The 27928-nt window shown below is 33.0% G+C and overlaps 2 protein-coding genes across 2 annotated transcripts in view; one reads left to right on the top strand and one right to left on the bottom strand.

The window, feature by feature from the left end:
- The window catches only part of LOC145278343 (DNA polymerase alpha subunit B-like), a 73532-nt gene that overhangs the window by 41286 nt on the left and 4318 nt on the right, over window positions 1–27928 (top strand). The window contains exons 9-17 of the mRNA XM_080130639.1: window positions 3893–3955; window positions 11984–12032; window positions 17728–17849; window positions 19040–19078; window positions 19179–19249; window positions 21402–21498; window positions 24228–24337; window positions 25381–25437; window positions 25574–25697. Of these exons, the coding sequence (XP_079986765.1) occupies window positions 3893–3955; window positions 11984–12032; window positions 17728–17849; window positions 19040–19078; window positions 19179–19249; window positions 21402–21498; window positions 24228–24337; window positions 25381–25437; window positions 25574–25697 (732 nt within the window). The remainder of the gene's footprint in view (window positions 1–3892; window positions 3956–11983; window positions 12033–17727; window positions 17850–19039; window positions 19079–19178; window positions 19250–21401; window positions 21499–24227; window positions 24338–25380; window positions 25438–25573; window positions 25698–27928) is intronic.
- Window positions 27783–27928, bottom strand: part of LOC145278354 (DNA repair protein RAD51 homolog 1) — a 38214-nt gene continuing 38068 nt past the window's right edge. The window contains exon 11 of the mRNA XM_080130651.1: window positions 27783–27889. The gene's annotated coding sequence lies outside the window, so the exon portion shown is untranslated. The remainder of the gene's footprint in view (window positions 27890–27928) is intronic.

Below are 27928 nucleotides of genomic sequence, written 5' to 3'. Positions count from 1 at the left end.
TGTCCAAGTGGCGATAAGCATTATTAGGGGTGAATGCGAGTAAAAAATAAAATGACTATAGATCTTATTTGCGGACTGTTATCCTCATTTTCATAGTTGTGTTGGGGGGGGTCCATATAGATGTAGTGAGTGTATATACATGTCAATTATCTATATGATGTGTGTATATACCTGTGTTCGTCTATGATGTCTATCGTTGTGATCGTCTCATTTAAAGTTTGTTGTGTGTGTATGTACCTTTAATTAAAGTTTATAATGGAACAAGAAAAAACAAATTTGCAACAAAAAGGATGAATAACAATTATAGTAGAACGGTTGGTCGGACAGAAGTTTAGCAGCTGAGGTGGTGGACTAGAGCTTAATTGATTTGACGGTTGGTCGGACAGAAGTTTAGCAGCTGTGAGGTGGTGGACTAGAGCTTAATTGATTTGGCTCAAATATTTTGGTGAAAAGTGAGAGGAGGCTAATGGGACAATAATTTAATGGATCAGTTCTTTTGCTAGAATTCTTTTAAACTGGTACCACAGAAGCAGTTTTCCAGCAGTCAGGAAAGCATGATTCATTAAGGAATTTGTTGGAGAGAACTGGAGCAACCTCCGCAGAGCATTTTTTTTTTTTTTTTAATAGTACAGCTGGGATGAAATCAAGTCCATATGCTTTTGAAGTGTCAAGGTTTTTTATATCATGAACTTGAGAAGGGTGATTTTCAGATCATCTAGTGTGGTTTCTGTCTGCAGAAGAAAATCCGGGAGGAAGTGGTTTGCTGGGTCCAAAGTAGAGTTGCAGGAAAACTGACGGGCATGCAAATTAGCTTTCTCGGTTGCTGTGTAAACCACTATAAGACTGTTGGATAGTAGAATTGTTGATTGCCCATTATTTGCTACATTGTTGTAGATTTTCCAGAAATCCTGAGTTTTTAATTTCTGCGCTTTGATGCGTTTTCACTAAACTCTAAAATCCACGTCACTTCATAATTGACCTCAACAGACTTTAGAGGTCAATTTATTTTAAACTGTTTGCATTCTTTATACATTCTTTACATCTTAAACAATTTTTTCTGTAAATATTTATTTTTTACAAATCTTACAACGATCATAATAATTGATTATTATAATTTGTTTCCAGTGTTTTCCAGTAGACTAACAAGTTTCACAACATTTCGGCCGACAATTCCTCTGGCTTTCGTCAGGTGGTTAACCGCGACTGGATAGAAATGCTGAGTCTTAATTGTATCCACAGTAATTACTGCCTTCCATAGTTGTTGTCTTACCACTATGGAAGTAGGTAATTATTGTGGATACAGTTAAAACTCAGCATTTCTATCCTGTCACGATTAACCACCTGACGAAGGCCAGAGAAATAGTTGGCCGAAATATCATGAAATAACAACTATGAGGATAACGGTCCGCAAATAAATAAATATACAAATTACTCATCTCAAGGGATTCCAATAAAAAAATAATATAGATCTCTACTTGTCTATATTATATTTCTCTTTCTTTACCCATTCCACTTTTTTCTGAAACTACTGGGTCGCTCTGGCTAGGGATTTTTTATGACCCATTAGGTGCAGCAAACTAAATATTATGGTATCCATTAGATGCACAGTTAGGAATTAACAGGGATTATTATTTAATGCAAAAATAAGCACAAGTTTAATCTTATTCAACCATCAATTTGGCAGAAACGTACACAATAATAACTTTTGCTTGTTTTTTATGTAATTTAATTTTAACTCGACTGGTGATCGCACGTGTCAATATGTGAAGGATAAATCCTTTTATGTTAAAATTTACATGAAAAATTTTGTTTTTATTCAATGATTTAGTAAATTGTGTGAACATTGTTTTATCCGGGATTGTAAAATCTATAATATTCTGCGTGTTCCTTCCTTAGTCCATACGTTATGTTTTGAAAAATTATCAAATACAATTTTTAAAAGCCAAAGTGTTTTTTTTAAAAAAAAAAAAAAAAAGGCCAAGTTTGTGAAATTTGGCTTTACAAAGCCAATCTAGCAACCCTGGACAAGAATGCAAGTCACCTCCCTTTGATGTAGCCTCGTTTTCGAATATGATCATTGCTGTAATGGTGTCTTAATTTTGATGTGCAGTAGTTCTTAACCAAAGAAAGAAGTTAGCTAAATATTATATAAAAAAGGGAAGGGAACTTCCAAAAAAATGGTGCAAAAAATAAAAAAAATACATAAAAATAATTGCCTGTCAAGAGATACTGGTCTGAGGGAGTAAATTAAAGAATAGTACTTACAATCTGATTTTATTATTTGTATTGAACTATGTAGCACAATATTACTTTCCGAGTTTTTATTATTGCTTTTTAACTTATCTCATTTGGATCAGTTTTATATTTAAAATACAATGGAATTTATTTTCATAGAAATGTTAATAAACTTATATTTGTTGCGTGTTATTAGTTTTTTGTTTTTTCTGTCTAAAAAAAAAAAAGCTTTTTTTTTTTTTTTTTTTTTTTTTTTTTTTTTTTTTTTTTTTTTTTTTTTTTTTTGGTATCCAGAGAAATATCAACTTTAGTGAAATATTTCACTAATCTCCTTAGGAAAGTTGTAAATACATCTCCTTCCCTCTCCAGCTATGGGGTTTATTAGACTCTGATATTTATCTTCATCCCACAGTGAAATAATAAAACAAGGATTGGAAAGTGGGATTTGAAAAGCTAGCTCCATAGAAGAGTATTTTGACCTGCAAAAAATGCCTGGGCAGCTCCTTCAGCATTCTCCAAAACAGGTGCCCGAGGCAATTATTAATGAAAGAATGATCTAAAATCTCAAACTGCACAGAACCAAAGTCATCCCACAGAGGAAAAAAGCCATCTCAACAGTGACCTATATTTTCTTGGTTTGAGCATTGAGGGAAAGCCTTGTCTAATCAACTGTATTAGATGGAAGCAGGGTCTGAAGGATTTGGAGGTTTTAGAATCTGCCTTGGACTCGTCAGAATGCTGGAGTTTGAGTATGATTTCTTGATCCCTAAGAATTAAGTGGTTTGAATTATTGGAAAATAAGGAATCTGTCAGACATTTTGGAATTCTAGTAGTCGGACTGTAAACATTCCAATTCAGCAACTTTGAAAGAAAGATTTGAATAACAAAAGTTGTAGCTGTCGATAACATGAACATCTGAAGAGAGGATTGATTTCAGAAACAAAGTGTGGAAAGGTCTCTGAAAATAAAGAACTCTATCAAAAGCTAGTGAATGTTCTCTACAAACTGTATCCATTTCATCAGTTGGATTGTTACGATTGCAAGTAACTCTCTCTTTTTGATGGAATGACCAGCCATGGCACTCTTCATGAATCGTCACCATTAACTTCTGTGCCATTCTGAGCAACTTGGCGGCCATGCTAATGTCCACAATGTACTCAGACGTTCTTGGTTTTAGTATTCCACATCCTTTTGCTAGGGGTTTGTACCAAAGAGCAGACCACCACAATTCAAAAGCAGCAATTTTCCTCTTATTGACTTTGTTCAAAACCCAATATTCTTTGCCATTGAGAATACTGGAGCTTGCAGGAGTCGTTTCTGTGTGCATTGATACTGCAATAGTCAATAAGTGCAACTGATGCAATAGTTGACTGTCGTAAATTTGCCTTTTAAGAAAATGAAAAGGTTGTGGTTTAGTAAATTCTTGAGAATTTAGTGTAAGATTATCTTTTTCATGTGTGCTTCTAAAAAAAAAAGATATCCTTTCTGTGAAAGAAATATTTTTTATTTTTAATGGAAAAATTTTTTATTTTATTTTATTTATTTATTTTTATTTTTTTTAGGTTGTGCTTGTAGATGGAGTGAATTATACTGGTAAAAAGTTTTTAGTTAAAAAATTTTTATTTTATTTTATTTATTTATTTTTATTTTTTTTTAGGTTGTGCTTGTAGATGGAGTGAATTATACTGGTAAAAAGTTTTTAGTTAAAAAATTGTACACGGTGAGTTGATTGTATTCCTTGTGTTATGGAAGATTTAAACTTTTGATTTTTTTGTTTTTTTTTTTGTGTTTTGTATTTGATTTTTGTTTTATTTTATGTTTTGTATTTGTTTGTGTCTTGTATTTGTTTTTGTTTTTTGTATTTTTTGTGTCTTTGTTTTGTATTTGGTTTGGTTTTTGTTTGTATCTTGTATTTTTTTTTTTTTTTTTTTTTTTTTGCATGAGTAAGTTTCCAGTTGGTATTCTGCATCAAAATTGAGAAAAGACATTTTAATTCTGCTTCATTAATTAGATAAACGCGACCTCAGGCAAAATTTATTTGGTTTCGATGTATTCACATATTAATACTTTTCAAGCATGATTTTTCTCAATTTTAGATGCATAATAATACCTGGATTTTTAATGGAAATAATTCTACATTTTAGTAATAAAAAACGAAAATAAAATAAAACTATTAAGTCTTCAGCAATTTTTTTCTTGCATTTTTTTTCACGAATGTGATCTTTATAAATTGTCAGTGTAACATTAGAAAATGATGGTCAATATACATTTTTGCTGGATCGGCCAGTATGCCCAGAGTTTTCTACCCTTGCATTAGAAACTTGATAATTATTCAACTTCATGATATTAGCAACCAGTTGGTTGAAATGCAGCAAAATCTTTTACATTTTTATTTGCACATAACTCCCATTATATTCTTCAGTCTAAAATGAGTTATTCTCCTTTGCTGATTTTTATTAAGTAATTAAAAGAAATGATTCATATTCTTCAACGTAGACCCCCACTACCAGGTCTCCTTCTCCAACATCAGGGGTCTACATTCTAATCTTCCAGAGGTTGAAACCCAATTACAGGAGACTAAACCAGACCTATTATTTCTAAGCGAAACTGGCATTGGACAGACTAATTTTCCTGGATAAGTTCGTAATTAAAGCATACTTAACTTCCAAATTTTACCCCCAAGATCACCATGGGCATGAAATATGTGCCTATATTAAAGATGGTTTTCCATGTGGTAGGGACATCTCCAGAGAAGATCCTAACTTACCCTATATGTGCTTCCGGGTTGCACTTGCTCAAACTACTGCGTTTATATTTGCTCTCTATCACTCCCACAACAGCGGAGTTACTATGTTTAAAAGCATATCTGAGAAAATTGACCAAGTCCTATCTGCTTATCCTTCAGCTAACATTCCCGTATGTGGAGACTTCAATGTTCACAATGTGGAATGCTTGACCCATTCAAACAAGACCGATGATGAGGGGAGGTTCTGTCATTAGCAATACACATGAAAAAATTGAAATAGCATTAAATATTTCAATATTGGTATGCATAGAAAGAGCTTGATGAGCTAAGAAAGAATCTTTTTAAATTTTTGAAATCTGATTAGAATTAAGGAAGTTATGGTTATTTTTTGTGCCTCACACGTTTGGATATTTTTCCCTCTTTAAGACCGTATGCGTTTCGTCACATTTTTTGCACTACTTTTTCAGTAAAAATGTCATATCTTTGTTAAAACACAAGACTAAGAAATGAAATTTACGATATAAGTGTATTTTTGTACAAGGAATCAGAATATGCAACTGAAAATCTCCCAAAAGTTTATGGTTTCCAAATAATCTGCAGTAAATGTGCATAAATATGCAGCAATTCCTTAAAAATGCCATGTATCCATAAACAGAAAAGAAGTTGGAGAACTCAAAGTTGAATTGTAATGTGCTTTATGTACAAAAAACTTAAATCTAAACATAAGACCATTTAAAAATGAATATATTGCAATATTTCTTTGGTATTATTGCAGATTAACACCTTCTGTTTAACCCCACTCAACTCCTTCTGACCACCCCTCCAAAATGTGATTCTACCTTTTTAGGAAATTATGTATAAAATGCCATGAAATACTTTAATGAAAGATAAACAAATTATTTTAGAATTGAATGTAAAATAATTTCCTATTACAGGTCATTCTAGCATTTTAGGGCAGTTAACTTTTTTTTTTCTATGGGAAAATATGCATGCTTTTTTTTTTTTTTTTTTTTTTTTTTAAGATGATTATGTGTAGTTTTAAGAGGGTTTCTATGCAATGAGAATATGGGGAGGGTTGCCATTCGGTCTTTGAATTAATTGTAGGGCTAAGGAAAATTATGTGCGAACATACTGAAAACTTGACAGAGACAAAGCTAACAAAAACAATATTAGAGGGGGAGCGGTTAGTTTCACAAAAATTTAATGTAAAATAATTCATCATTTCCTGGCCATTCTAGCATTTTAGGACAGTTAACCAATTTATTTTTATGTGTATTTTTCTTTAAGGAAGGGTCTATTTTTTGTTTGTTTGTTTTAGATGCTTGTATGTGGCTTACAGAGGTATTTTGTTGGGGGGGCTTGCCACTCGAACTTAGTGTTATTGTTAGGGTTAAAGAGTGTTTTAGGAGGAGACTTGCCACACATAATTTGTATTAGAGGTAAAGTTAAGAGAGCTTTTTTTCAAAGAGAGCGTTCAAAAATTTGTTTTTCTATTTTCGAGGTTGAAGGTTTTAATTCCATAGGCCGTTTATACTACGCTGGAGCAGGTTTTAAAAATATCTTTCGCTTAAGTAGAAAAAAAATAACAAAATAGAAAGCTTCCTAATTGTAGTTTGATGTGTTTTCTAACTGCTTTTAAAATTTCAAGAATATTGATATAGATTTTGAGGGTTTGTATTACTATACACATAGATTCGAAAAAGTTGTCAAAAAAACAAATATATAACAAATAAATGTTATCAAAAGCAAGTTACTTTTCTACCTAACTGGATAATTTTTTAGTGTTTTTATTTAATGTAACATGTTTATTCAGCTTGAAAACAGTGTTTACCAATGTTTTGGAAAATTTAAAATGGCGCCCGCCCGACTCTCTTGAAACGGTGAGTTTGGGGAAAAGAGTTAAAAATAAAAAAAGTAGACAAAATACTGCTAGAAACTCGCTCAATATATGTTACCGTGACATAGGCTGACATATATTCAGTGAGTTTTTAACAGTATTTTGTATAGTTTTTTTTTTATTTTTAACTCCTTTTCTCAAACTTACCGTGTCAAAGAGAGTCGGGCCGGGCGCTATTTTTAATTTTCCAATACATCGGTAAACACTGTATGTTTTTCGAGCTGAATAAACATGTTACATTGAATAAAAACACAAAAAATATATCCAGTTTGGTAGAAAAGTAACTTATCTTGCCTTTGATAACATTTATTTGTTATATATTTGTTTTTTGACAACTTTTTGAATCTATGTATGAACGAGATTTTGATATTTATTTTGATTTAAAAAAAAAAAAAAAAAAAAAAAACATTTGTGGCTGTTCGCAGTAAAACATTGTTTTAATTCGTTGTTCAAAACTAATTTAAAGAATAAAAGTGCATGCAAGCTTCCTAATTGTAGTTGTTTTTTTTAACCATGTTTTTAAATTTGACGAGCAATGTAAGAAATTGCAACAGATTCATAATGCCGAATTGGTTGGGATTGTTATTATACATTCTGAAAACCGAATAGTTCTAAACTAATGTTATTCTGATAACAAAATAGCTCTCATTAAACGTATAAGAACATTTATATTCATATTTTCATGTTTTTCTTAATTCGTTCTTGAATAAAAATTAAAGAACGCGTGTTGTTTACACTGTGCTGTGCTATGGCTGATTCTACAGGCTGGAGCTCCTGCTGCTTCTTTAAAATACTAACTTCATTTGACCAAATTCGAGAAATATAAACAATTTTTTTTTCGGGTAGGTCCTTTTAAATTATCAATTACCGCGGTCCTACTCAACATAAAATAATACTTTTAATTGATAAAGATAGTAAAAAGATTGATTTACTTACTACTGGGTGTCCGAATAATTTTTTTTTCAAAATGTTCAATACTCGTCATATTAAAGTCTTATTTTTAACACGACAAAAAAAGAAATGGTCAAAAATATTTCGGACACTTGACAGTATTAAGATTAGCACCTCTTCTAATTGGTTCCCAAATTTCATGAAGAAATTCTTCATACAATCACGGTACGGACCTTTAGAAAACAGGGGGGGTCATTACAAAACCTTACCGAAAATGCCATTTTATGACGTTCACATTTTTATCACTTTATTTGCTTAAAACTCTTAAAATATATAATGTACATTCATATTTATTAATTCATTTGAAAGTATATTCATTTCCGAACAAAACAGTAGTAATTTGAAGACTTAAAGTGTTTGGTTAAAAAAATATCGCTATTTTAGTAGAACTACCTTGAAATCTGTGATTATCCAAAGCGTTTTTTCGTCCGTGTGTATTACTACTGTCATGATTTCTCCATTGCTTATGACCTCACTCAGATTGTTCATGAACCCACCCCTGTGCCCGACACTGACGGCCAGTATGCGAGTCTCCTAGACCTTTTTCTCACAACTTGCCCTGAACTATGTTCAGTTTCCATTCTGTCTCCTCTTGGATCTTCCGACCACTCTGTTGTATCAATTAAGATAAAAGTGAAATGTGATAAGTCCTCAGACCTACCTCTCGATCATACAGTATATCGATACACTATGGCTAACTGGGATAGTTTCTGTACATTTATATTGGATTTACCTCTGCGTTCCATGTTTAAAAAGGATGTGTCCTCTATAGTATCAGACCTGCCGGAATGGTTAATTGTAGGTATAGACCATTTCATACCCGCGAAAAAGTTCCAGCAAAAACCTAACAGCCAGCTATGGTTCTCTCCAGAATGTGCTGCTGCCATTGTGCACAGAAATCACTTTTTCCATTGCTTCCAACGTAATAGATGTATGGAAACTAAGGCCGCTTTCAGGACTGCCAGCAACCATTGTAAGAAAGTAATAAAGAACGCAAGAGAGTTGTATGCTCAGTCCGTTAAGTCCAAAGTAGCTGAGCAGCAGCTTGGTTCCCACCAGTTTTGGCAAATAGCAAACATGATCCTGAACAGAAGCATGTGCTCTATCCCAACTATCATCAATGGACCTGAGGTAATCTCGTCAGCATCGGACAAAGCCAGACTCTTTGCCAAGAACTTTGCAGCTAATTCTATCCTTTGCGATCAAGGCCGCCAACCCCCAATATTTCCTCCTGTATCAGAAAACACACTATTTGATATACAAATATCTGTACGTGATGTTGCCAAGCTAATCAAAAACCTTGATTCCAGTAAAAACCGGCTCTGATGGTATTCCAATTATAGTACTCAAAATACTTCAACCAGAACTAGCGCCCATACTTACAAAACTGTTTAAACGGTGTCTTGAGGAGAATTGCTTCCCATCACCCTGGAAAATCTCATCAGTTTGCCCTGTATTTAAGAATTCAGGTGATCGCTCATCCCCCTCTCAGTACAGGTCAATAAGTCTCCTGTGCATCATGAGTAAGTTGCTGTAATCTGTTAAATAGAGAAGTAATCAACCATTTCTGCAAAAATTACCTTCTTAGTGACACTCAATATGGTTTCCGTTCTGCTAGATCTACAGCAGATGTGCTTACAGTTATATCTCATAGGATTAGCAAATCTCTCGACGGAGGCAACCTTTCTAGGGCAATTGCTCTTGACATATCTAAGGCCTTTGATAGAGTATGGCATAAAGGTTTACTTCACAAGATCTCCAGCTATAGTATAGCTGGAAATATCTTAATTATTAAATCATTTCTCTGATAGGTTTATAAGAGTAGTAGTTAATGGGCAAAAATCAGAAGCCTACAGTATTAATGCTGGAGTCCCTCAGGGGTCCATCCTGGGCCCAACTCTTTTCCTGATCTACATTAATGATCTTCCAGATCACATCCTTACATCATTCGTAGACATTTATGCTGATGACACTACCATCTATGGTAGCACATCTAAGACCATAAACAACCAAGTTCGATTCTCTCTCCTCTGATCTTGAGCACATTAATACAATGGGGAAAGGAGTGGCTGGTTACTTTTAATGCATCTAAAACCAAGCTTCTATCTTTACATCATCAACCCTCTGATTCCCATCTGGCATCAATTGAAATGAATGGCTCTCATCTTGGGGAGGCCTCATGTTTTGACAAGCTTCTGAGTTTGACTTTTACTCCTGATCTTAAATGGAACATGTACATTAAATCTGTTGCCAAGGCCGCTGGAAAAATGGAGGGACACTTCTATTGATCCAGTAGATAGCTCACTGCTGATGTAATTCTCTATCTATATAAGAGCCAGGTACATCCAAGGATGGAGTACTGTTGCCACATTTGGGCAGGAGCTGCTAGAAAGAACTTGTCCTGCCTTGATAGAGTTCAAAATAGACTTCATAGCCTCATAGATGTCCTTTTCTCTTCGCTGCAATCTCTATCTCACAGAAGAGATGTTGCGAGTTTCTCTCTGCTTTATCGTTATTTTCATGGCAAGTGCTCGACTGAGCTTCAATCTATGGTCCCCCCTCGCAAAACTTTCACAAGAAACACTTGTCTAGCTGGAAACACTATTAATAATTTCCCCCACTCTTTATCTGTGCCTAAACCTAAACATAGATTCCATGAACAAAGCTTCTTTCTTAGAACTGCACGTCTGTGGAATTGTCTCCCGTTTTCCTGCTTTTCAGCTGACTACAACATGGTTGTCTTCAAGTCCAACGTAAACAAGTTCTTAATGAGCTGTTCCACTTAAGTTAAAAAATTTACCAAATTTCCATTACTAACGATTACTATATTGTCCAATTGACTACTTTACACTCTTAACCCTTATCCTCGAGTGGTCTCTGTGACTTGATAAGTGGTTATGCCTATGTAAAAATTAAGACATCTATATATAAAACATGTGTCTGTCTGTAAATATTTAAACTACTGATCACATAAGATTGGAATTAACAGAAAATAGTAATCATACACCAAGGATGGTTTATAACAAGTAAAATTTTTGTTTGGATGAATAACGCATACAGAAATGTCGGCAAATTGAAATGCAAAATGTTCATTTCAATTTGCCGGCATATTTATTTTTCTGTGCAGCCCAGCTTCAATTCATTTCTTCAACATTTAAACTTTCTTACCTGTTTCTTGATAACTACATCAATAGGGAATGCGGCTGGAATGCTAAATGTTTTGGATTCGATTGTAGCCGATGGCACTAGAGTTATACTTTTTTAAAATCTGTACTATATATTAGGTACAATATAATATTTAATACAGAATTGGCTCTATAATAATAAATATAAAATCTGTATGAATTAAAAATACATTTAAGCATATTTTACAATCTAGCAAGGCCAGGAGACATATCAGCAAATTGAAATGCACAAATCTTCGTTTAATAAATATTAAATCTTTCCTAATTATCTTTTGATAGCTACATCAGTAAGAAACACAACTGGAGCACTAAATATTTTGATTCTAGTTGATGGCACCCAAGTCGTTTTTTTTTCTTTTGGAATCACTACTATATATTAGGTACAATATAATATTCAATAGAAAATTGGCTATGTAATAAGTATGAAATCTATATGAATTAAAATATCATATTTAAGCATATTGTATAACCCAACAAAGCCGGGCAACTCATAAATCTTAAATAAATTGCAACGAAGTACGTTTATAATTTTGTTAAACACACAATATCAAAATTGGCTAGTCAGAATCAAATTTTGATTTGTCAAGTTAAATGTTATTTGTGTCTGATAGCATCAGTTTATAGTGGCGAATTCAGCTCTCCCAAATAGGTCACTCTGGATGGCTGCAAAATGTGTCTTTATTGGATTTGTCAACATTCTCTGGTAAGCACCTGAGGTGACTGGTGATCTTTTTACGCTGCTATGTGTGTCTGTTAATTGAGCAGCAGCAGCTAACTTACTTGAAGTGTTAGTATTTATTTTTTATTTATTTATTTATTTTATTTTTTTTTTTTTTTTATTCTTTTTGTAAACAAGTTCTCCGCTCTCCCCTAAAAAAAAAAAACTTTGAAAATGGAAAACAATGAAAACTGTCTGCCATTACTTAGTGTTTGTTACATGGTAAAAGAAGTTTTTTTATTTTTTTGCAGGGCGTAGATTTGCCCCTTCCTTCTCTGGAACTTAATCTCTCGACTGAAGGTAAGGATTTTTAGTTTTCCTTGTTTTCAATTTGTTTCAAATCAAAATAGTTTATTTACTTTTTTTTTTTTTTTTTTTTTTTTTTTTTTTTTTTTTTTTTAATGATTGAAAAAATTATGAAAAATATGCATTTTTTTTTTTTTTTTTACATAGGCATCACCACATTATCAAGGCCAAGAGGCCACTCAAGGATAAGGGTTAAAGATTGTACATTAGAAATTGGATAATATAGTAATCATTAGTAATGAAAATTTGGAAAATTTGATAACTTATATGGAACGGCTCATCAAGAACTTATTTACGTTAGACTTGAAGACAACCATATTGTAGTCAGCCGGAAAGCAGGAAAACGGAAGACAATTCCACAGGCGTGCAGTTCTAAGAAAGAAGCTTTGTTCATGGAATCTACGTTTAGGTTTAGGCACAGATAAAGAGTGGGGGGAATTATTGATAGTGTTTACAGCTAGACGAGTGTTTCTTGTGAAAGTTTTGCGAGGGGGGACCATAGATTGAAGCTCAGTCGAACACTTTCCATGAAAATAACGATACATCAGAGACAAACTCGCAACATCTCTTCTGTGAGATAGAGGTTGCAAGGAAGAGAAAAGGACATCTCCTCTTTTCAATATAACTGACAAAATCCCACCCCTTCACTGTAGAGGTCTCTTAGATGCTTCTTTCCATTGGACTATCAGAATTCTAAATTCCCTCTTTGTTTATCCAACTGTACAAACCTGCAGAAATTTAAATGTAATGTGAACATATTGCTTACCAACTCTCCACTAAGATCTACCCATCCCAAAATCTGGGCCTTATCACAGTAACCCCTTTCACTTTAGTTATAATATTCTTTGCAAAACAAGGAAGGATTAATAAAAAAAATTCTTAACTTGAAAAAAAAAAAAAATTTCCAGTAAAATTTTATTTTTATAAAGATTAAAAAAGAAAAAAACAATGCGTACATGACTCAACAACTACTAGCTGTTTGCTGATCTCAAAAGAATGCAACAGGCAATAAAATTTGGTTACAATAAGAAGCAATATCAGTAAACAAGCTATGTTTTGAGGATAAAGAAAAAAAATAGCATTTGAAGTTTGTCTTTAAAAACAATAAAAATAATGTTGATGCATTAAATTTTGCCTAAAAGTTGCTGTTTTCTTAGTTATCCCCAGGACTTATTGAGTGATGTCTTTTTTCTTTCTTTTTTTTTTTTTTTTTTTTTTTTTTTCCTTAAAAAAAAAAAGAAAAAAAAAGGCTGTCTAACCTAAAATGCACCATGTTTTGTGTTTTTTTTTTTTATTCTCTAAAAAAAAAAATTAATAAATATTTGAAGATATAAAGAACTTAAAGTATTACTAAAATGACTGGATTCAGCATCAATAATGAATATTAAATGGCACTGTGGGTGCATTTGACCATAAATAAAAATATGTTCTTTCATTATCATTCTACAAAAAAAGGCATCAAATTTCTAGAGAAACAATGGAATCCGTATATCTCCTTTAAAAAAAGAAAAAAAAAAAAAAAGAAAGAAAAGGGACTGTTTATGAATCCAGTTGAATTTTGCCTAAACGTTGTTTTCTCTTTAGTGATATGCAATTGTTTCGTATTTTAATAAAAATGATGGTATCTTGCCTCCAAGTAATCTTACTATGTTGTTTTATTTCATTATGCAAAGACTTATTGAGTGAAGTTGTTTTATTTCATTATGCGAAGACTTATTGAGTGAGGTGTTGCACGACTAAAATCAAACTCTAAGTTTCCTTATCACCCGCTCAGGCCTGCATCTCTTAGACTGGATAGCCACAGTCGCACGTCCATGACAGGGGCCGCTTTCTTAGAGTCTCACATCATCAATATCTGCAACAGAGAATTGAAATGTTCAGGTCATGAATGCATAAGTTCAGTCATCATAACAATGCAATTTGAAATCCCCTCTGATCCATTCTGGCAGAATAAAAAAAAAAAAAATAGGAGGCATTATTTTTGGTATATCTATCGTACGAAAATGACTCTTTTGCATGGCGGTCCTGGATATAACCTTAAATTATATACGGCATTAAATAACCTGAAAAGGATTGATATGCCGTAAAACAAAAACAACCAACACCCCTTGCATGGCAATCATATTTTAAAAGATAATAATTATTGAATTAAACTTTATTCTCACCGCGTGCTCTATCCTTCAATTGACATGTTTATTTTTATTGTTCTCAATAAATTAAAAAATAATTAAGGTGAAATAATAGGATAGAAATCACTATTATATAAAAGGAACTTTGTGTCTGTGAGTTCGTTTCCTATGGTCTCAAAAATGGCTGGGCCGATTTTTATGAAATTTTTTAGAAGGAACAGGCGATTTTAACCAAAATGAACATCTTACACAGCCTAATATCACATGTACATTTGAGAAGCTTTATATAAAATTTCACACAAAGGTACTATATATGTCTGGCAGTGTTCTTAGATAGGTTTTGTGTCGGAATGTCTTTGATAAGTATCGATAATCGAAATAATCCGATGAAAGAAGGAACAGGCGATTTTGACCAAAGTTAACATCTTACACAGCCTAACATATCACAAGTGCATCTGAGAGCTATTATTACTACACAAGCTGAAAGGTTTGACATAAAATCAACAGGTTCTTTAATATGACAAGAGTGTTTGAAATGAATGTTTTTCAATTAGAGCACAATTGAAGTATGATGGACGTTTTGCATTTTAAGCTTTAATTCAAGCCATTATATATAAAAATAATTTTATAAAATCAACAATAGGTTCGCTACAGTGCAATGTGAATTACAATATATTATGGAATAAGTCATGAGACTCATGTGAGCTTCCTTCCGGTGGACTACGATAGGTCCCCAACTAGAGTAGGCAATCAATTGATTTAATTGAAAAATAGGCAATTTCACCGATTTTGATGATAATGGGAGTGTGAAACACTTGATCATCATTCAATCATTCAATCCAGGGTTACGTCAGGTCACTTTGCTAATAATGAATAGGATGAAAAGATTAGATAATTGACTAAAGATGGCTTTTTTTCTTCTGGAATTCAATTTTTTTTTTTTTTTTTTTTTTTTTTGTTTAGTAGAAAAAAAAATTAGATTATAAGTACAGATGAAACTGAGGCTTTTCTTTTCAATAAGAAAAGAAATTTATGCTTTTTATTTTTTTTTTAACAAAGCAAACTTTGAAATACTGAATTCAAGTAAAACCAATGGTATCTACTTAATTGACATGTTGCAGTAATGAAATTACAAAAAACAGTAAGGTAGAAATTTAATTATTAAAAATTTAATTATTAAAAATTTAATTATTAAGGAAAAGTTTTCAAAAACAATTAGCGAAAATTTAGTTTTGTTTAATTTGCCCAAGATTTTCAGTTTTCAGAAAATAATTACCTCCCTTGTTACGATTTGAACTCGCTGTTTTTTCAAAGTGTTTTTTTTTAAACACTTGTTTAATAAAGATCATTTCAATTTTTAATTCATTTATTTCCTAAGAAATTTTTTTTTTTTTTTACATTTTAAGTTTAAAACTAGCAGGTTGCCCAGCATTGCCCATTCGTAAAATATGCAAATTTCGTATTTATTATAGAGCCAATCCTCTATTATCATATTATATCCAATACATAGTCATTTCAAAAGTTAAAAAAATGAATTGGATGCCATCAGCTAGAATCGAAACTGAGCTAACGACAGGTGGACTTTTCACATATCAATGTATATTTGTGCATACATAGAGGAGCACTTTAAGTTGACTTACAAGTTCCAATTTTTCAATTTTGACCTCTTAGCTATTTTGTTTGCCTAAAAACCTAGATATGTATATCAAGTTTATAAACAAAGAATTTAGAGTAGTTTGGTTGACTGTTCTGAACAGACAAGGTCATTTTTACATGTGTGTGTGTGTGTGTGTGTGTGTGTATATGTATATATATATATATATATATATATATATATAATCATTCAAATGGTAGTGTTTGGATATATGGTTAAGTGGCAGTTTTAGTCATTTAGAACTGCTTTAAAGCTTCACCGCTAATTAATTTCTCGACCAAATATAAAACCGTTATTACAGTTTATAGATCACCTTCTCGGCTTTATTGTGAAAAAAAAAAATTTCAATTTTCGTTTAGTAAAACAAAAGCTTTTTATGACTGGTTTCCATAGCAACCATGTTGCTTCAGCAACTACTGTTGCTACTAATTCACTGCCATCTCAAAAACATAAGTAACAAGTGAAACAGAATGAAAGCATGAAAAGGGGATAATTGAGGGATTTTATTGAAAGCAGACGAGTGCCGTACATTGTTATTACATATGTGTTTCTGGGGACAAAAAAATAAGACTGAAATTAAACAAAGAACAAGTGAATTTATTGGAAGCCTGGGAAATCATGGATTACAATAGAAAAATGCGAGCATGAAAAGTAATGATTAAGCTTAAACATGGAAAAGTAAAGGACAAGATATTCTAGTAAAAAATATATAATAAATTTATAACTTAAAATATTGCAGTATTAAGAATTTTTTAAATTCAGTTTATAACATTATATAATCAATTCTTAATGTTGCAATATTTTAAGTTATAAATTTATATTTTTTACAAGAATATCTTGTCATTTTCTTTTCCAGTTTTAACTAGTCCTTTACTTTTCCATGTTTAAGCTTAACCATATTACTTTCATGCTCGCATTTTTCTATTGTAATATATAACAATCCATTCATTGGGCTTAACCAAAACATCCATCGCAAGTAGACCACACGTTTGTTTTGTTTTGGAGTTTTCAAAACATAAACAAACCCCTCCTTCACTTGTTGAACCATGCATAGGCCTGTACGCGACTTGAAAGTATAATTTCGTGGTAAAGAGTTAGTTATTTTGAGAAAGAGTTCAATACGGTGGTTTTATCTCCTGACATTCTGAAATACTTTAACTGAGGTGCTTGAAATTCTAACAACAAACAGTTTTACTCAACAAAGTAGATACTTAAAATTAAAAATAATCTAAAGTTTTCAAACTTGATTTTTTTTTTATTTACTTTTTTTGTTTTTGAAATAAATAAAACCCATTTTACTTTGTTTCATTTTTTTTTTATTTTTTTTTTTATATATAACTAGCAAGCTACCCGACATTGTCCTGGGCAAAAGTGTAACATATTTTTCTATTTTCTCCTTACCCATTTTTTTTTCTCTGTCTCTGCTCCATCCTCTTTCTTCTCTGACCAGCCCATTCCTCTCTCTCTCTACACACACACGCATAAACAATACCTTTTCATAGATTTCTCAAGGAATGAATCTGTATAAGGGAAATAACTGATTTTATAAAACCAAAGAGTTATTTCCCTTTAATTAGTACATAAACTAACTTAAAAAAAAACATTTCTCGTGATAAAATTTGTGTTGGTTTAAAGTCAAAAATGAATAATTTTTTTCAGTAAATTTTAGATATTCAGCCGAGGCAATGTTGACCAAGAAAATACCAATTTTGTCAGCATTTGCTTTGTATTATTTTAAACTGGATATACATACAGACAACTGCTTTCTTTTAAAATCGAAGATTGGTCTAAGTTTTTAAGTTTAGAAAAAAAATTCCTTGGTCGATTAAAACTTGAATTCTTCTAAAATTTTTTTTTTTTTTTTTAATTATAAATTGAAAAGATGCATCTTTTTGTTCTTTTCAAGTTCCCTCGATGAACGTGATGACTGCTTGTGGTCCGTTCTTGACGACAGACAGCCTGATGTTTGAACCACTTACAGAATTGCTAAACATTTGTCGAAAAGAAAAACCACATGTTTGCATTTTGGTAAGAGTTTAACTTTATATTTTTTTTAATAAGGCTTATTGCCACTTGGAAGGTAAGGGGGTTTGGGACCATACCTAGCAGGGGACTCTTAGGAGTTGAACAGTGAGATTTCTGTTCACATTACATTTTAGCTTTTGCATATTAGAACAGTCAGGAAAGCAGGAAATGAGGGAATTCCAAAATCTAATAGTTTCCTCCTTCGAACTGCTAGATTAGAAGATTTTCCGGCATCTCGGGACCACAACAGTAAAGGGGTGGGATTTGTTGTATATTGGGTTAGTCAGGTGTATGTACGTCAATGGGGTACGAATGCAATGAGTTCAAGGCACATTCCATTAAACTGAATAAAACACAGGGATGCAACATTGCGACAGTGGAGCAAGAGTTGGGGCCTCGCTGATAGCACAGGCTCGGGTTAGATTTGACTTTTTTTTTCTTTTTTTTTTTTTTTTTGACTACATCTAAGAGTGAGAGACTAGTGGTAGATGCTCCAGCCCAGATGTGGCAACAATACTCCATACATAGGTGAATGGTAGCTTTGTAAAGATATAGGATCGTCTCGGATGTGATTAATTTTCTAGCACGATAGAGGGAGCTCACCTTTTGCAGAAGCCTTGGCAATGTCCTCAATGTATTTGTTCCGATTCATGTTGCCTGTGAATGAGGTTTCAAATTCCTTTCTACAGTGTTTTTTTAATTTTTTTTTGTAAAAATATTTTCATAGTTAAAATTTTGTAAATATTTTATATTTATGAAAAAATAAATTAGCATTTGTTACTGACTATAATTTTACTTCAAATTTTTTCACTTTGTCCTTTTGTATTTTTTTTTTCTTTTAATTGATTGAATTTATTAATATTTAATCAATTAATTTTGTAATACTTAACATAAAATCTAATTGTTAAAATTCCTAACATGTACAACTCTTCAAAATAATTAGAAACTTTTTTTCATGAGGCCCTTAAAACTTATGTGGATCCCCAGGAATTGTTAGGAATCCCTGATATTGTCTTATTTCACGTGTCATTCTAATAAATCCATTCAGATCTTTGCAGAATCTGCATTTCGATGCACGCATACAAAACTGCAAAGAATCTGAAATACATTTTTCTTTGTTTTATTCCAGTTTTTTTTTATTTTTATTTTTTATGACAATATAACAAAAGTTTTATCCTTTTTATATTTTCTAGCTTGGGCCATTCATTGACGAAGAACATGAAGGGATTGCTGTAAGTAAATTACCCACCCCCCGCGTGCGCGCACGCACGCACGCACGCACGTCTTTCTGTGCATATGATTATTTTATTTTATTTTTTTGTTTATTTTTAGAAAATGTCAACTGAAACTTACAGGCAAATGTACGTACGGCTGAGAAATGGCATCGATGATCTTTCCAAACAGTAAGTGCTGAAAAATTTTTACTTCCAATCCCCACTCCCAGAAGTGACTCCTGACGTGCGAGAGCAAAGTGGCAAAGTGCAACTTTTCACAAATATCTAACAATCCATTCAATTAGGCCAAAAATCCACAACAAAACAAAGATGCATCTTTTCAATTTGTAATTTTAATAACAAATGAAAAGAATTTAGAATTCAAGTTTTAATCAGCCGGCAGAAAACCAAATTGAATTATATATATATATATATATATATATATATATACTAGTAGGTATCATAGCATTGCCTGTTTGTTAAATACACTTAAATATACAGGGTGTTTCAAAAGTCTTGGGAACATTACAAATGCGTATATCTCATGAACTATTCCAGGTAGAAAAATGAAACTGGTGTCATTTTAAAGCTTGCTTAATCAAGTTTTTGGTCATACTAATGATTTTCGTCTTATCTTTCCATGTGCAGTAATGGCGTTCTCTAAACAAGACAAGGCGTTTTGCGTCCTCCAATTTGCAAAGACTGAATCGTGGACATGTGTTCAGCGTGCATTTCGCAGGAAATTTAAAAAAGAAGTCCCTGAAAGGAAACCCATTTTCAGATGGCATGCTAAATTTGTGAAAGATGGGTGTTTGTGCCCAAGTAAGCGAACAGGTCGCCCTTCAACTTCAGAAGATGCAGTTGAGCAAGTCCGGAAGCCTTTCAGCAGAGCCCCCGTAAATCAGTGAGAAGAGCCAGCAGGGAACTTCAGCTTGCTCCAGCAACTGTCTGGCGTGTCTTAAGGAAACGACTGCAAATGGTACCTTACAAGCTCAAGTTGGTCCAAAAGTTGAAGGACACTGATAAGCCACTTCGCCGTGACTTTTGCATTGCAATGCAAGAGAAGTTGGAAGATAACGGCTTTGATGACCGGCTTGTTTTTAGCGATGAGGCGACCTTCTATCTGAATGGCAAAGTTAACAAGCATAGCACTTGCATATGGGGTACTGAGTGTGACTTTTTCCTTTGGGGCTTTGTCAAGCAACAAGTCTATGTGCCGCCCCTTCCAAGAGATATTGACGAACTAAAGGCTCGAATAACGGTAGTTGTGGGAACCATTGACGTCAAGATGCTGGAACGCGTTTGGCAGGAAATGGACTATCGACTAGATGTCTGCCGTGTGACGAATGGTGCTCATATTGAGCAAGTTTGAAGATTCCCCACAAAACTTGAAACTTTAACCTTTCCAACGGTACCAATTTCATTTTTTAACTCCTAATAGTTTTTGAGTTATTAAAAATCTTTATGTTCCCAAGACTTTTGAAACACCCTGTATTTTAATTTGTGCAGATTTGGTATTTATTATCATAGAGTCAATACTCTTGATTATTATATTGTACCCAATATGTAGTAGTGATTTCCAAAGAAATGAAAAAAAAACTGACTTGGGTGCCATCAGCTAGAATCGAAACGAAAACATGTGGCTCTCCAGCAGTATTTAGTTACCATCTGAGCTAAGTCCATACGCATGTAAAAACTTTAAAAAAAAAAAAAAAAACGTTATTACTAGAAGGCATCCAACTGGGAATGTATATTTGCACACGCATAAAAAGAACATGTTTAGTCAACTTAGAAGATACACGCTTAGTTGACTTAAACCTGTCAAGTTCTTATTTTTCAATTTTGACCCTTTAGCAGCTATTTTTACCAGCTAAAAACCAAATTTGTTTCACAGGTCCGTGTTTCAAGTCTGTAGACCCAAAATTGAGAGTAATTTGGTAAAGACCATTCTTCAGACACAAACGAGGTCATTTGTTTTCAAATTTGCAATGCTCTGACTCTTTGAAACTTCATGGATTTAGGAAAATTTTAACTTTTCAACTTGTATTCTTTGTCAAATAATAAATTGTTGTAAATTCTAATTTACAAAATAATAAATTGAATTTCTTATATGATAAATAAAAATGAATTTGCATCGTTTATTGCACCGGTATTATATATATATATATATATATATCTGTTAATTTGCTTCAGTTTGTGTCTGTCCGTTACACCTCTACATTGTATTGCTTTCTGAAAGTAAACCACTTTGACATCTTAGTTTTTTTTTTTTTATTTTTTAGTGAGAATTCTGGACAAGAACATTAGAGCAAGATCTTAAGAATTGTTTCCTTTCTTTCAGGCTTCAGTGTCACATGATTTTGGTTCCATCGCAGCGAGATATTAACGGCTTTTCTGCATTTCCTCATCCCCCATTACCAGGAGAACCGGAAAGCAAGGTGAGCGAGGCGTTTTCTTTCCTACCCTAACTTCAACTGGCCAATGAATACAAGCAGCTTTTTTTTCATATTGTGATGGTGTGGAGTGCCATCTCCCATTCATTGAGTTCCCAGGTGGTAGATAGGGGAATGACCTTCCAATATGGAGGTTAGGGTTAGCTATGAATACTCGATAAGCAGTCCTGGAGCAGATAGCAGCCTACTTGGAGAGGATATGTCCTGGTCAGAAGATATCTCCGTTTCTTGGAGATATCTTCCCTGCCTGTTGTAAAGTGTGGCTAGGGCTAGGACAACAGCATATTTTTTTTGTTGTTTTGACTCTCAAGTGTGTATCCGTTGATATCTTATACACTTTTATATATTGATGTTGTTCTCGGTTGATTAACTGTATCTGTGTCAGATATATACTCTAGTCAAAACAATGAAAAGAATATGCTGTTGTCACAGTCCTAACTCTGTTGTGTGGATACTGTTGGCTGTGGGTGGTAACTCACTTAGTGTTGATCACAAATAAAATAGCTGACGTTAAGAATGGCATTCAACTATAAAACTTTGCTTTAAAGAAACCTGTTTCTAATCCTTTTTGTTGTACAAGAAGGCGTTCAACCCTAGCATCCGGGAACGGAAGACGTTCAACCGTGCTTTAAGTAGTATCCAGATTATGCAGTTGCCAAAAAAAGGTTGTCTGAATTTAAAGTAATCTACCCAAAATTTGAATCTTGCAACTGAAACCTTCTTTTGAAATGTTACCAGTTCCACATTTAAAAAACAATATTTCTCCTTTAATGTTTTTTTTGTTTTTTTTTATGTAAATCGCTCCAAACAAGGCATGAAGCCACTTGAAAAAACCTAAAAAAAAAAAAAAAAAAAAAAAAAAAAAAAAAAAACACTTTGTGGTTAAAAATGAAGCAATGATAAGTGATTCTGACCCAGAAGACAGCAATTCTTCCCCCATGTCAGAAACATCACTTCTAGAATGTGAGAACTAAAGGATAAAAATAAGGGAAGTGAGTTAAAAGGTTTATTTTCTGTTCTCCATATTCACTAACCTAATTCTATGATTTTTATATAAATATTAGTGAGAACACTAGTGGAGCATAATTTATTTTACCGTTTTCACAAACAGCATACCCTAGTTAAGGAATACTCATCTGCAAATATGGCTCTGGAGTCACTAATCCAAACATTTAACTCTGAAATGTGAACAGACTCGTCCACTCTGGATAAAAAAAACAAACTTTTCAACTCGTAATAATTGGCATAACAATGTTACGAAAACATTGATGTTAAGCTTGCTTGTCACTGTGCACACTATCTTTTTAAGAGAAATGGAATGATGTTAATAAAATTTTAAAAAATAACTTCATCTATCTTTCTCAGATCAAGTTTGCAACTTTCGAATTACAAACCGATTTCTATTTGATAGATAATCTTAGTTGGTTTTAAAACAAATAAAATTTAATTTATCAAACCGAGAATGGGAGGTAGATGTTGTAAAATGAATATCTGTACAGATGGAGAATTTTACCTGTCATTTTCTGTGAAATCTGCAACCCAACGATGTAGTTGGTAACCTTTGAGAAGTCTCTCCCATCACTATCGGATTTTTTAAAAAAAAGAAAATGCAGTGCTTATCCAGAATTTCCCTTATATGAAAAAAACAGAATTTAAAAAGAAATTTGCTGCTTATTTAGAATTAAATCGATTTAGAAAAAAATAAATTATAGAAAAATCTTTGTACACACATACCTATCATAAAATGTGGATGTCATATTCCAAAAATCACAAATTGATCAACTAGTTTTTATAGAGAATTTTTTATTTTTACAATTTCTATAGATTTTAATAGTACCTTGTAATTACAAGGTTTATTTTGATCTTGGTAGTTCGAATTGAGTTGTCTACCTCTTATCTATAAAACATGGTGCTTCGTCAGAAAATTTAATTTTCTTAAAAAAAAAAAAATAACTAGATAAATTTACATGATTTTTGGTATATGATATCTTTGTTCCGTGATGGGTATGTACATCATAAAGTCTTTTGAAGATTTTTGTGTATTTTTGTTTGAAAAATCAGTTGAATTCTAAATAAGCACTAAAAAAGTCTGTATGATGTACTTACTAATGACAGAAAGGAAATATCATATACCAAAAATCACAAATTGATGGAGTATTTTATAAAGAAAATCATTAAGTGAATTTTGTTATTTTTTAATGCTCCCCCCCCATGCCTCCCTATTTTATGTATAGCTTTTTAAAAACTTTGCAAGTTTGAATTATTTGGAGTTATCTCCCTTGTTCTTTCAAGCTGTTTTTAAGATGAAGCCGTGAGATTGTTTATCATTGTTCAGCCAGGAAATTTGATTTTCTTCATGAAAATAAAACTACTTGACTGATTTATGTGATATTTAGTGCATATTTTCTTTTCGTTGTGGATCTGTACATAATACAGATTTTTATTTTTAGGTTGGGGGGGGGGGGTTCTGAACAAACACCAAAAATGCTAAACAGAATGAAGCTGATCAAATATACTAACTTGATTTATGATTTTAGAATATTTTTTTTTTCCAAATGAAAAAAAAAAAAAAAGCTAACAATTTAATTCTTTTCCTAGTTTCAAACTTTGAAAGGGCATTTTAATTTGCAAATTAATGACGTTTTCTCAGCAATTATATTTTTAAAAATATTTTCCTTTTTTAAACATTTTTTTTCTTTTTTTTTTCTTTCTAGTTCATGCATCTTGTTTCAAATCCGTGTGTATTACAAGTCAATGGAGTTGTTTTCGGGATCACCTCCACCGATGTTGTTTTCCACTTAAGCAATGCAGAAGTTCATGCGAGGTAGATAGCAAGATTTTATCATTTAAAGCTTGATTTTTGTAAAAAAATATAAAAAAATTAAGTGCTTCTATATCATTAAAAAAAAAAATTGGACTTCAAGTGAAACAAATGGTACCTGTGTAATTGTCATGTCGCAAATAGTAACATATCCAAAACTTACAAAAACCGATAAGGTAGAAAAATAATTATTCATGAAAAAGACATTTGTAAAATCTAGTGATTTGGTTTCAAAATCTACCGATTTGAATTGGAGAGTTAACAGGGGAGGTAATCAAGTTTTCCATTTCTCTGAAATCTTATGCCAATTTCAGAAAAGTAATTTCGATAAGTTTTGAAAAGTTTAAAAAAAGTAATTTTAAAAAAAATTAATAAATTATGCACGTTATGTTTATTTTTCTTTTCTGAATAAATTCTGTTTGTGTGTCAACGGAGTTACTTCTCCTTTTGCTTAGGTCACGTGACCCAATATTTCCGACCCAACGTTATCGAACAGTTTTCAACCTTATGTGAACTGTTTTTTTATGAATAATTAATTTTCTACCTTATTGTTTTTCATAATTTTTGGATATGTTACTATTTCAAACCTAACAATTACATAGGTGCCATTTGTTTTAATTCAATATTTTTTTCATTGTTATAATATTGAAGCACCAGGCATTTTTTACTTGAAAGTAAAAATATCATCAGAACTCATTTTCCCTCGGTACCAAAGCTGAATCTCGACCATTGCTGAGCTGGCTAGTTCCGCTTTGACTGAGGTATCTCTGATCCTGTGCAATCATAGGAAGTCCACCCTCCCAGGCTTTGTCATCTCTCTTTGATATGAGGTTAGTTTATTCTGAGGTGTCTCTACCGAGGAATGTCAATGGGGTTGCCTTGGCATTTATTGCAAGCCAGAGTTCTCTTTTCTTCGCACTGGCCTTTCAAATCCCACTTTCTGATCCTTATGTCACATCATTTCGCCGTGGGAAGATGGATAACTTCAGAATTTTCTGCTCATTTCACTTAAAACTTAAAGCCAATTTTAATTTTTGTCTTTTCAGCACGACACATACAAATCGTTTCAAGCGGGTCATCCGTCATTTATTTACACAACACAGGTAAGGAAATTGCATTTCATTCTTTCCATATTTCTCATTTACAGCAAAATTTCCAGGTTTTCAAATTAACTTGATTCACCAAATTTTATTCTACTTTTTATTTCTTTATTTTATTTCTTTATTTTTTTTTTGCCAGTTTCTATCCACTTTATCCTCCGCCTGAAGAAACTCTCGTCAGTTACAACCATGCGGACATTATGCAACTTCCCATCAAACCACACATCCTGATTGTGCCATCACAACTGCGGTACTTTATTATGGTAAACCTCTTTAAAAATTCCAATTTCTCTTGCAAAATTTACTTTATGTAAGTGTTCATTCGACTGTAACCCATTTTCTCCAAGTCACGCTGGTCCTGGATATGACCTTAAACTATATCCACTGGGTTAAGCTCCAACTTGCAGGCTTTAGGGAGTGTGGAGCCACCCTTTAATTGCCATTGCTTCCAGATCCACTCTGACCCGGAGTGGTAGTACCTGTTCGGGTCCCAACTATGGGTTAAATAGAAACCGACTTGAAAACAATAAATATATTCTATTAAAAGATTTTTTTCTTCAAAATCTTTGGATTCGGCATTAAATAACCTGAAAAGGGTTGATATGCCGTAAAACAAAAACAACCAACCAAGTCATGCTCAACAGTAATAAGTTTTCTGGGATTTTTATCTTCCTACTACTCTTCACTAATATCTTGAACCAATCTTGCAATCTTTTTGACCATCAATAAAGATTCAGGCAAGCATGTTCTACTGCAGAAACTCTAACATTTATCTCTGAACACATATACTATGTGCTGAACAAAACAAGCAAACCTATACTGAAAACCTTTTGATTCTCACACCCGAGAGTATCCTGTACTTCTACAAGGCCACCATTCGTCCATGCATGGAGTATTGTTGCCACGTCTGGGTTATTGCATCTACCACTAGTCTCTCTCTCTTGGATAGCGTCCAAAAAAGAGTTTTATATCTTATAGGTACCACTGTGTCAACTAAGCTACACCCTCTGTCCCCCTGTTTTAAAAATATTTTAATGGAATGTGCTCTGATGAACTTGTTGCACTTGTGCTCCCTCGACGTACATCTCTAACAAACCAGCTTAGCAACAAAATCTCATCCCTTCACTGTTGAGGTCCCTAAATGCCAGAAAGCTTTCTATTCTAATAGTTTTTTCCGTCGAACAGCTAGACTTTGGAATTCCCTGGCTGAACTGATATGCAGAAGTTTAAAGTTTATGTAAACTAACATCTTATTAATCTTTCCTAAGCATCATCCCAAATAGTAGCTCCTTATGTTCAACTGGCGATATGCCTTGTTTGGGTTGAACGCGAGGAAAAAAGTCCAGTATGAATGTATTCTCTGGAAAATGAATTCATCGAGTCTTTAATATTAGACTTTCTAGATAAAAGAAGGATCCAAGTTGTCCATAATGGCTGTACATCTAAGTGAACGCTTAGATTTTTATTGTTCCTGATTTTTCATACACAACCGTTTGCAAATATTGAAAGTAATTTTTAAACAGGTTATTGTAGAAAGAAAAAAAAATATTAAATAATATCTTTGGATATGTTATACAGGGTGGGGCAGTTTCTGTTTTATTTGATATTCAAATAAGCAAATTGCTCTGCCTCACTCTGTATTTTTAAGAAATCTTTGAAACTTTGTAATCATAAATTTTTTTTTTTTTTTTTTTTTTTGTGTGACAAATAACTAAAGCAAAGACTTTAAGTGTCCATATTTTATTTATTTATTTTTAATGTTTAAAGAAATTTTGAAATACTTTATTTTATGAATGACATTACATTATTTATAAAGCTTTGTTCATGGAATCTACGTTTTGATTTAGGCACAGATAAAGAGTGGGGAAAATTATCGACGGTGATTTCAGCTAGTTGGGTGTTTTTCGTGAAAGATTGGCGAGGGGGGGGGGGACCAGAGAATAGAGCTCAGACGAGCACTTGCCATGGAAATAACGATAAAACAAAAACAGGCTCGCAACGTCTCTTCTGTGGGAGAGAGGTTGCAGGGAAGAGAAAAGAGCATCCCCCACTAAGCCACAAATTCTATTTTGTACTCTGTCAAGGCAGGATAGGCTGTTTTTAGCAGCTCCTGCCCAGATGTGGCAGCAGTACTCCAACCTTGGACGTACTTAGCTTTTATATAGATAGAAAATTGCATCAGTAGTCAGATATCTTCTGAAGCGGTAGAAGGATCCCACCATTTTCCCAGCGTCCCTGGCAACCGATTTGATGTACGTGTTCCATTTCAGATCAGGAGTAAAGGTCAAACCCAGAAGCTTGTCAAAACATGGAGCCTCTCCTAGACGAGAGCTATCCATTTCAATTGATGCCAGCTGGGGATCAGAGCGTTGATGATGTAAAAATAGAAGCTTGGTTTTGGATGCATTAAAAGTGACCAGCCACCTCTTCCTCCATTGTACCACGCGCTCAAGATCTGAGGAGAGAGAATTAGAGAGAACTTTGTCATTTACGG

This window comes from Euprymna scolopes, chromosome 1, assembly GCF_053919585.1.
Source record: "Euprymna scolopes isolate OS-2025 chromosome 1, ASM5391958v1, whole genome shotgun sequence".
Taxonomy (NCBI): domain Eukaryota; kingdom Metazoa; phylum Mollusca; class Cephalopoda; order Sepiida; family Sepiolidae; genus Euprymna; species Euprymna scolopes.
The sequence above is the reverse complement of the archived record's forward strand: the minus strand, read 5'-3'. Positions and strand labels throughout refer to the sequence as shown.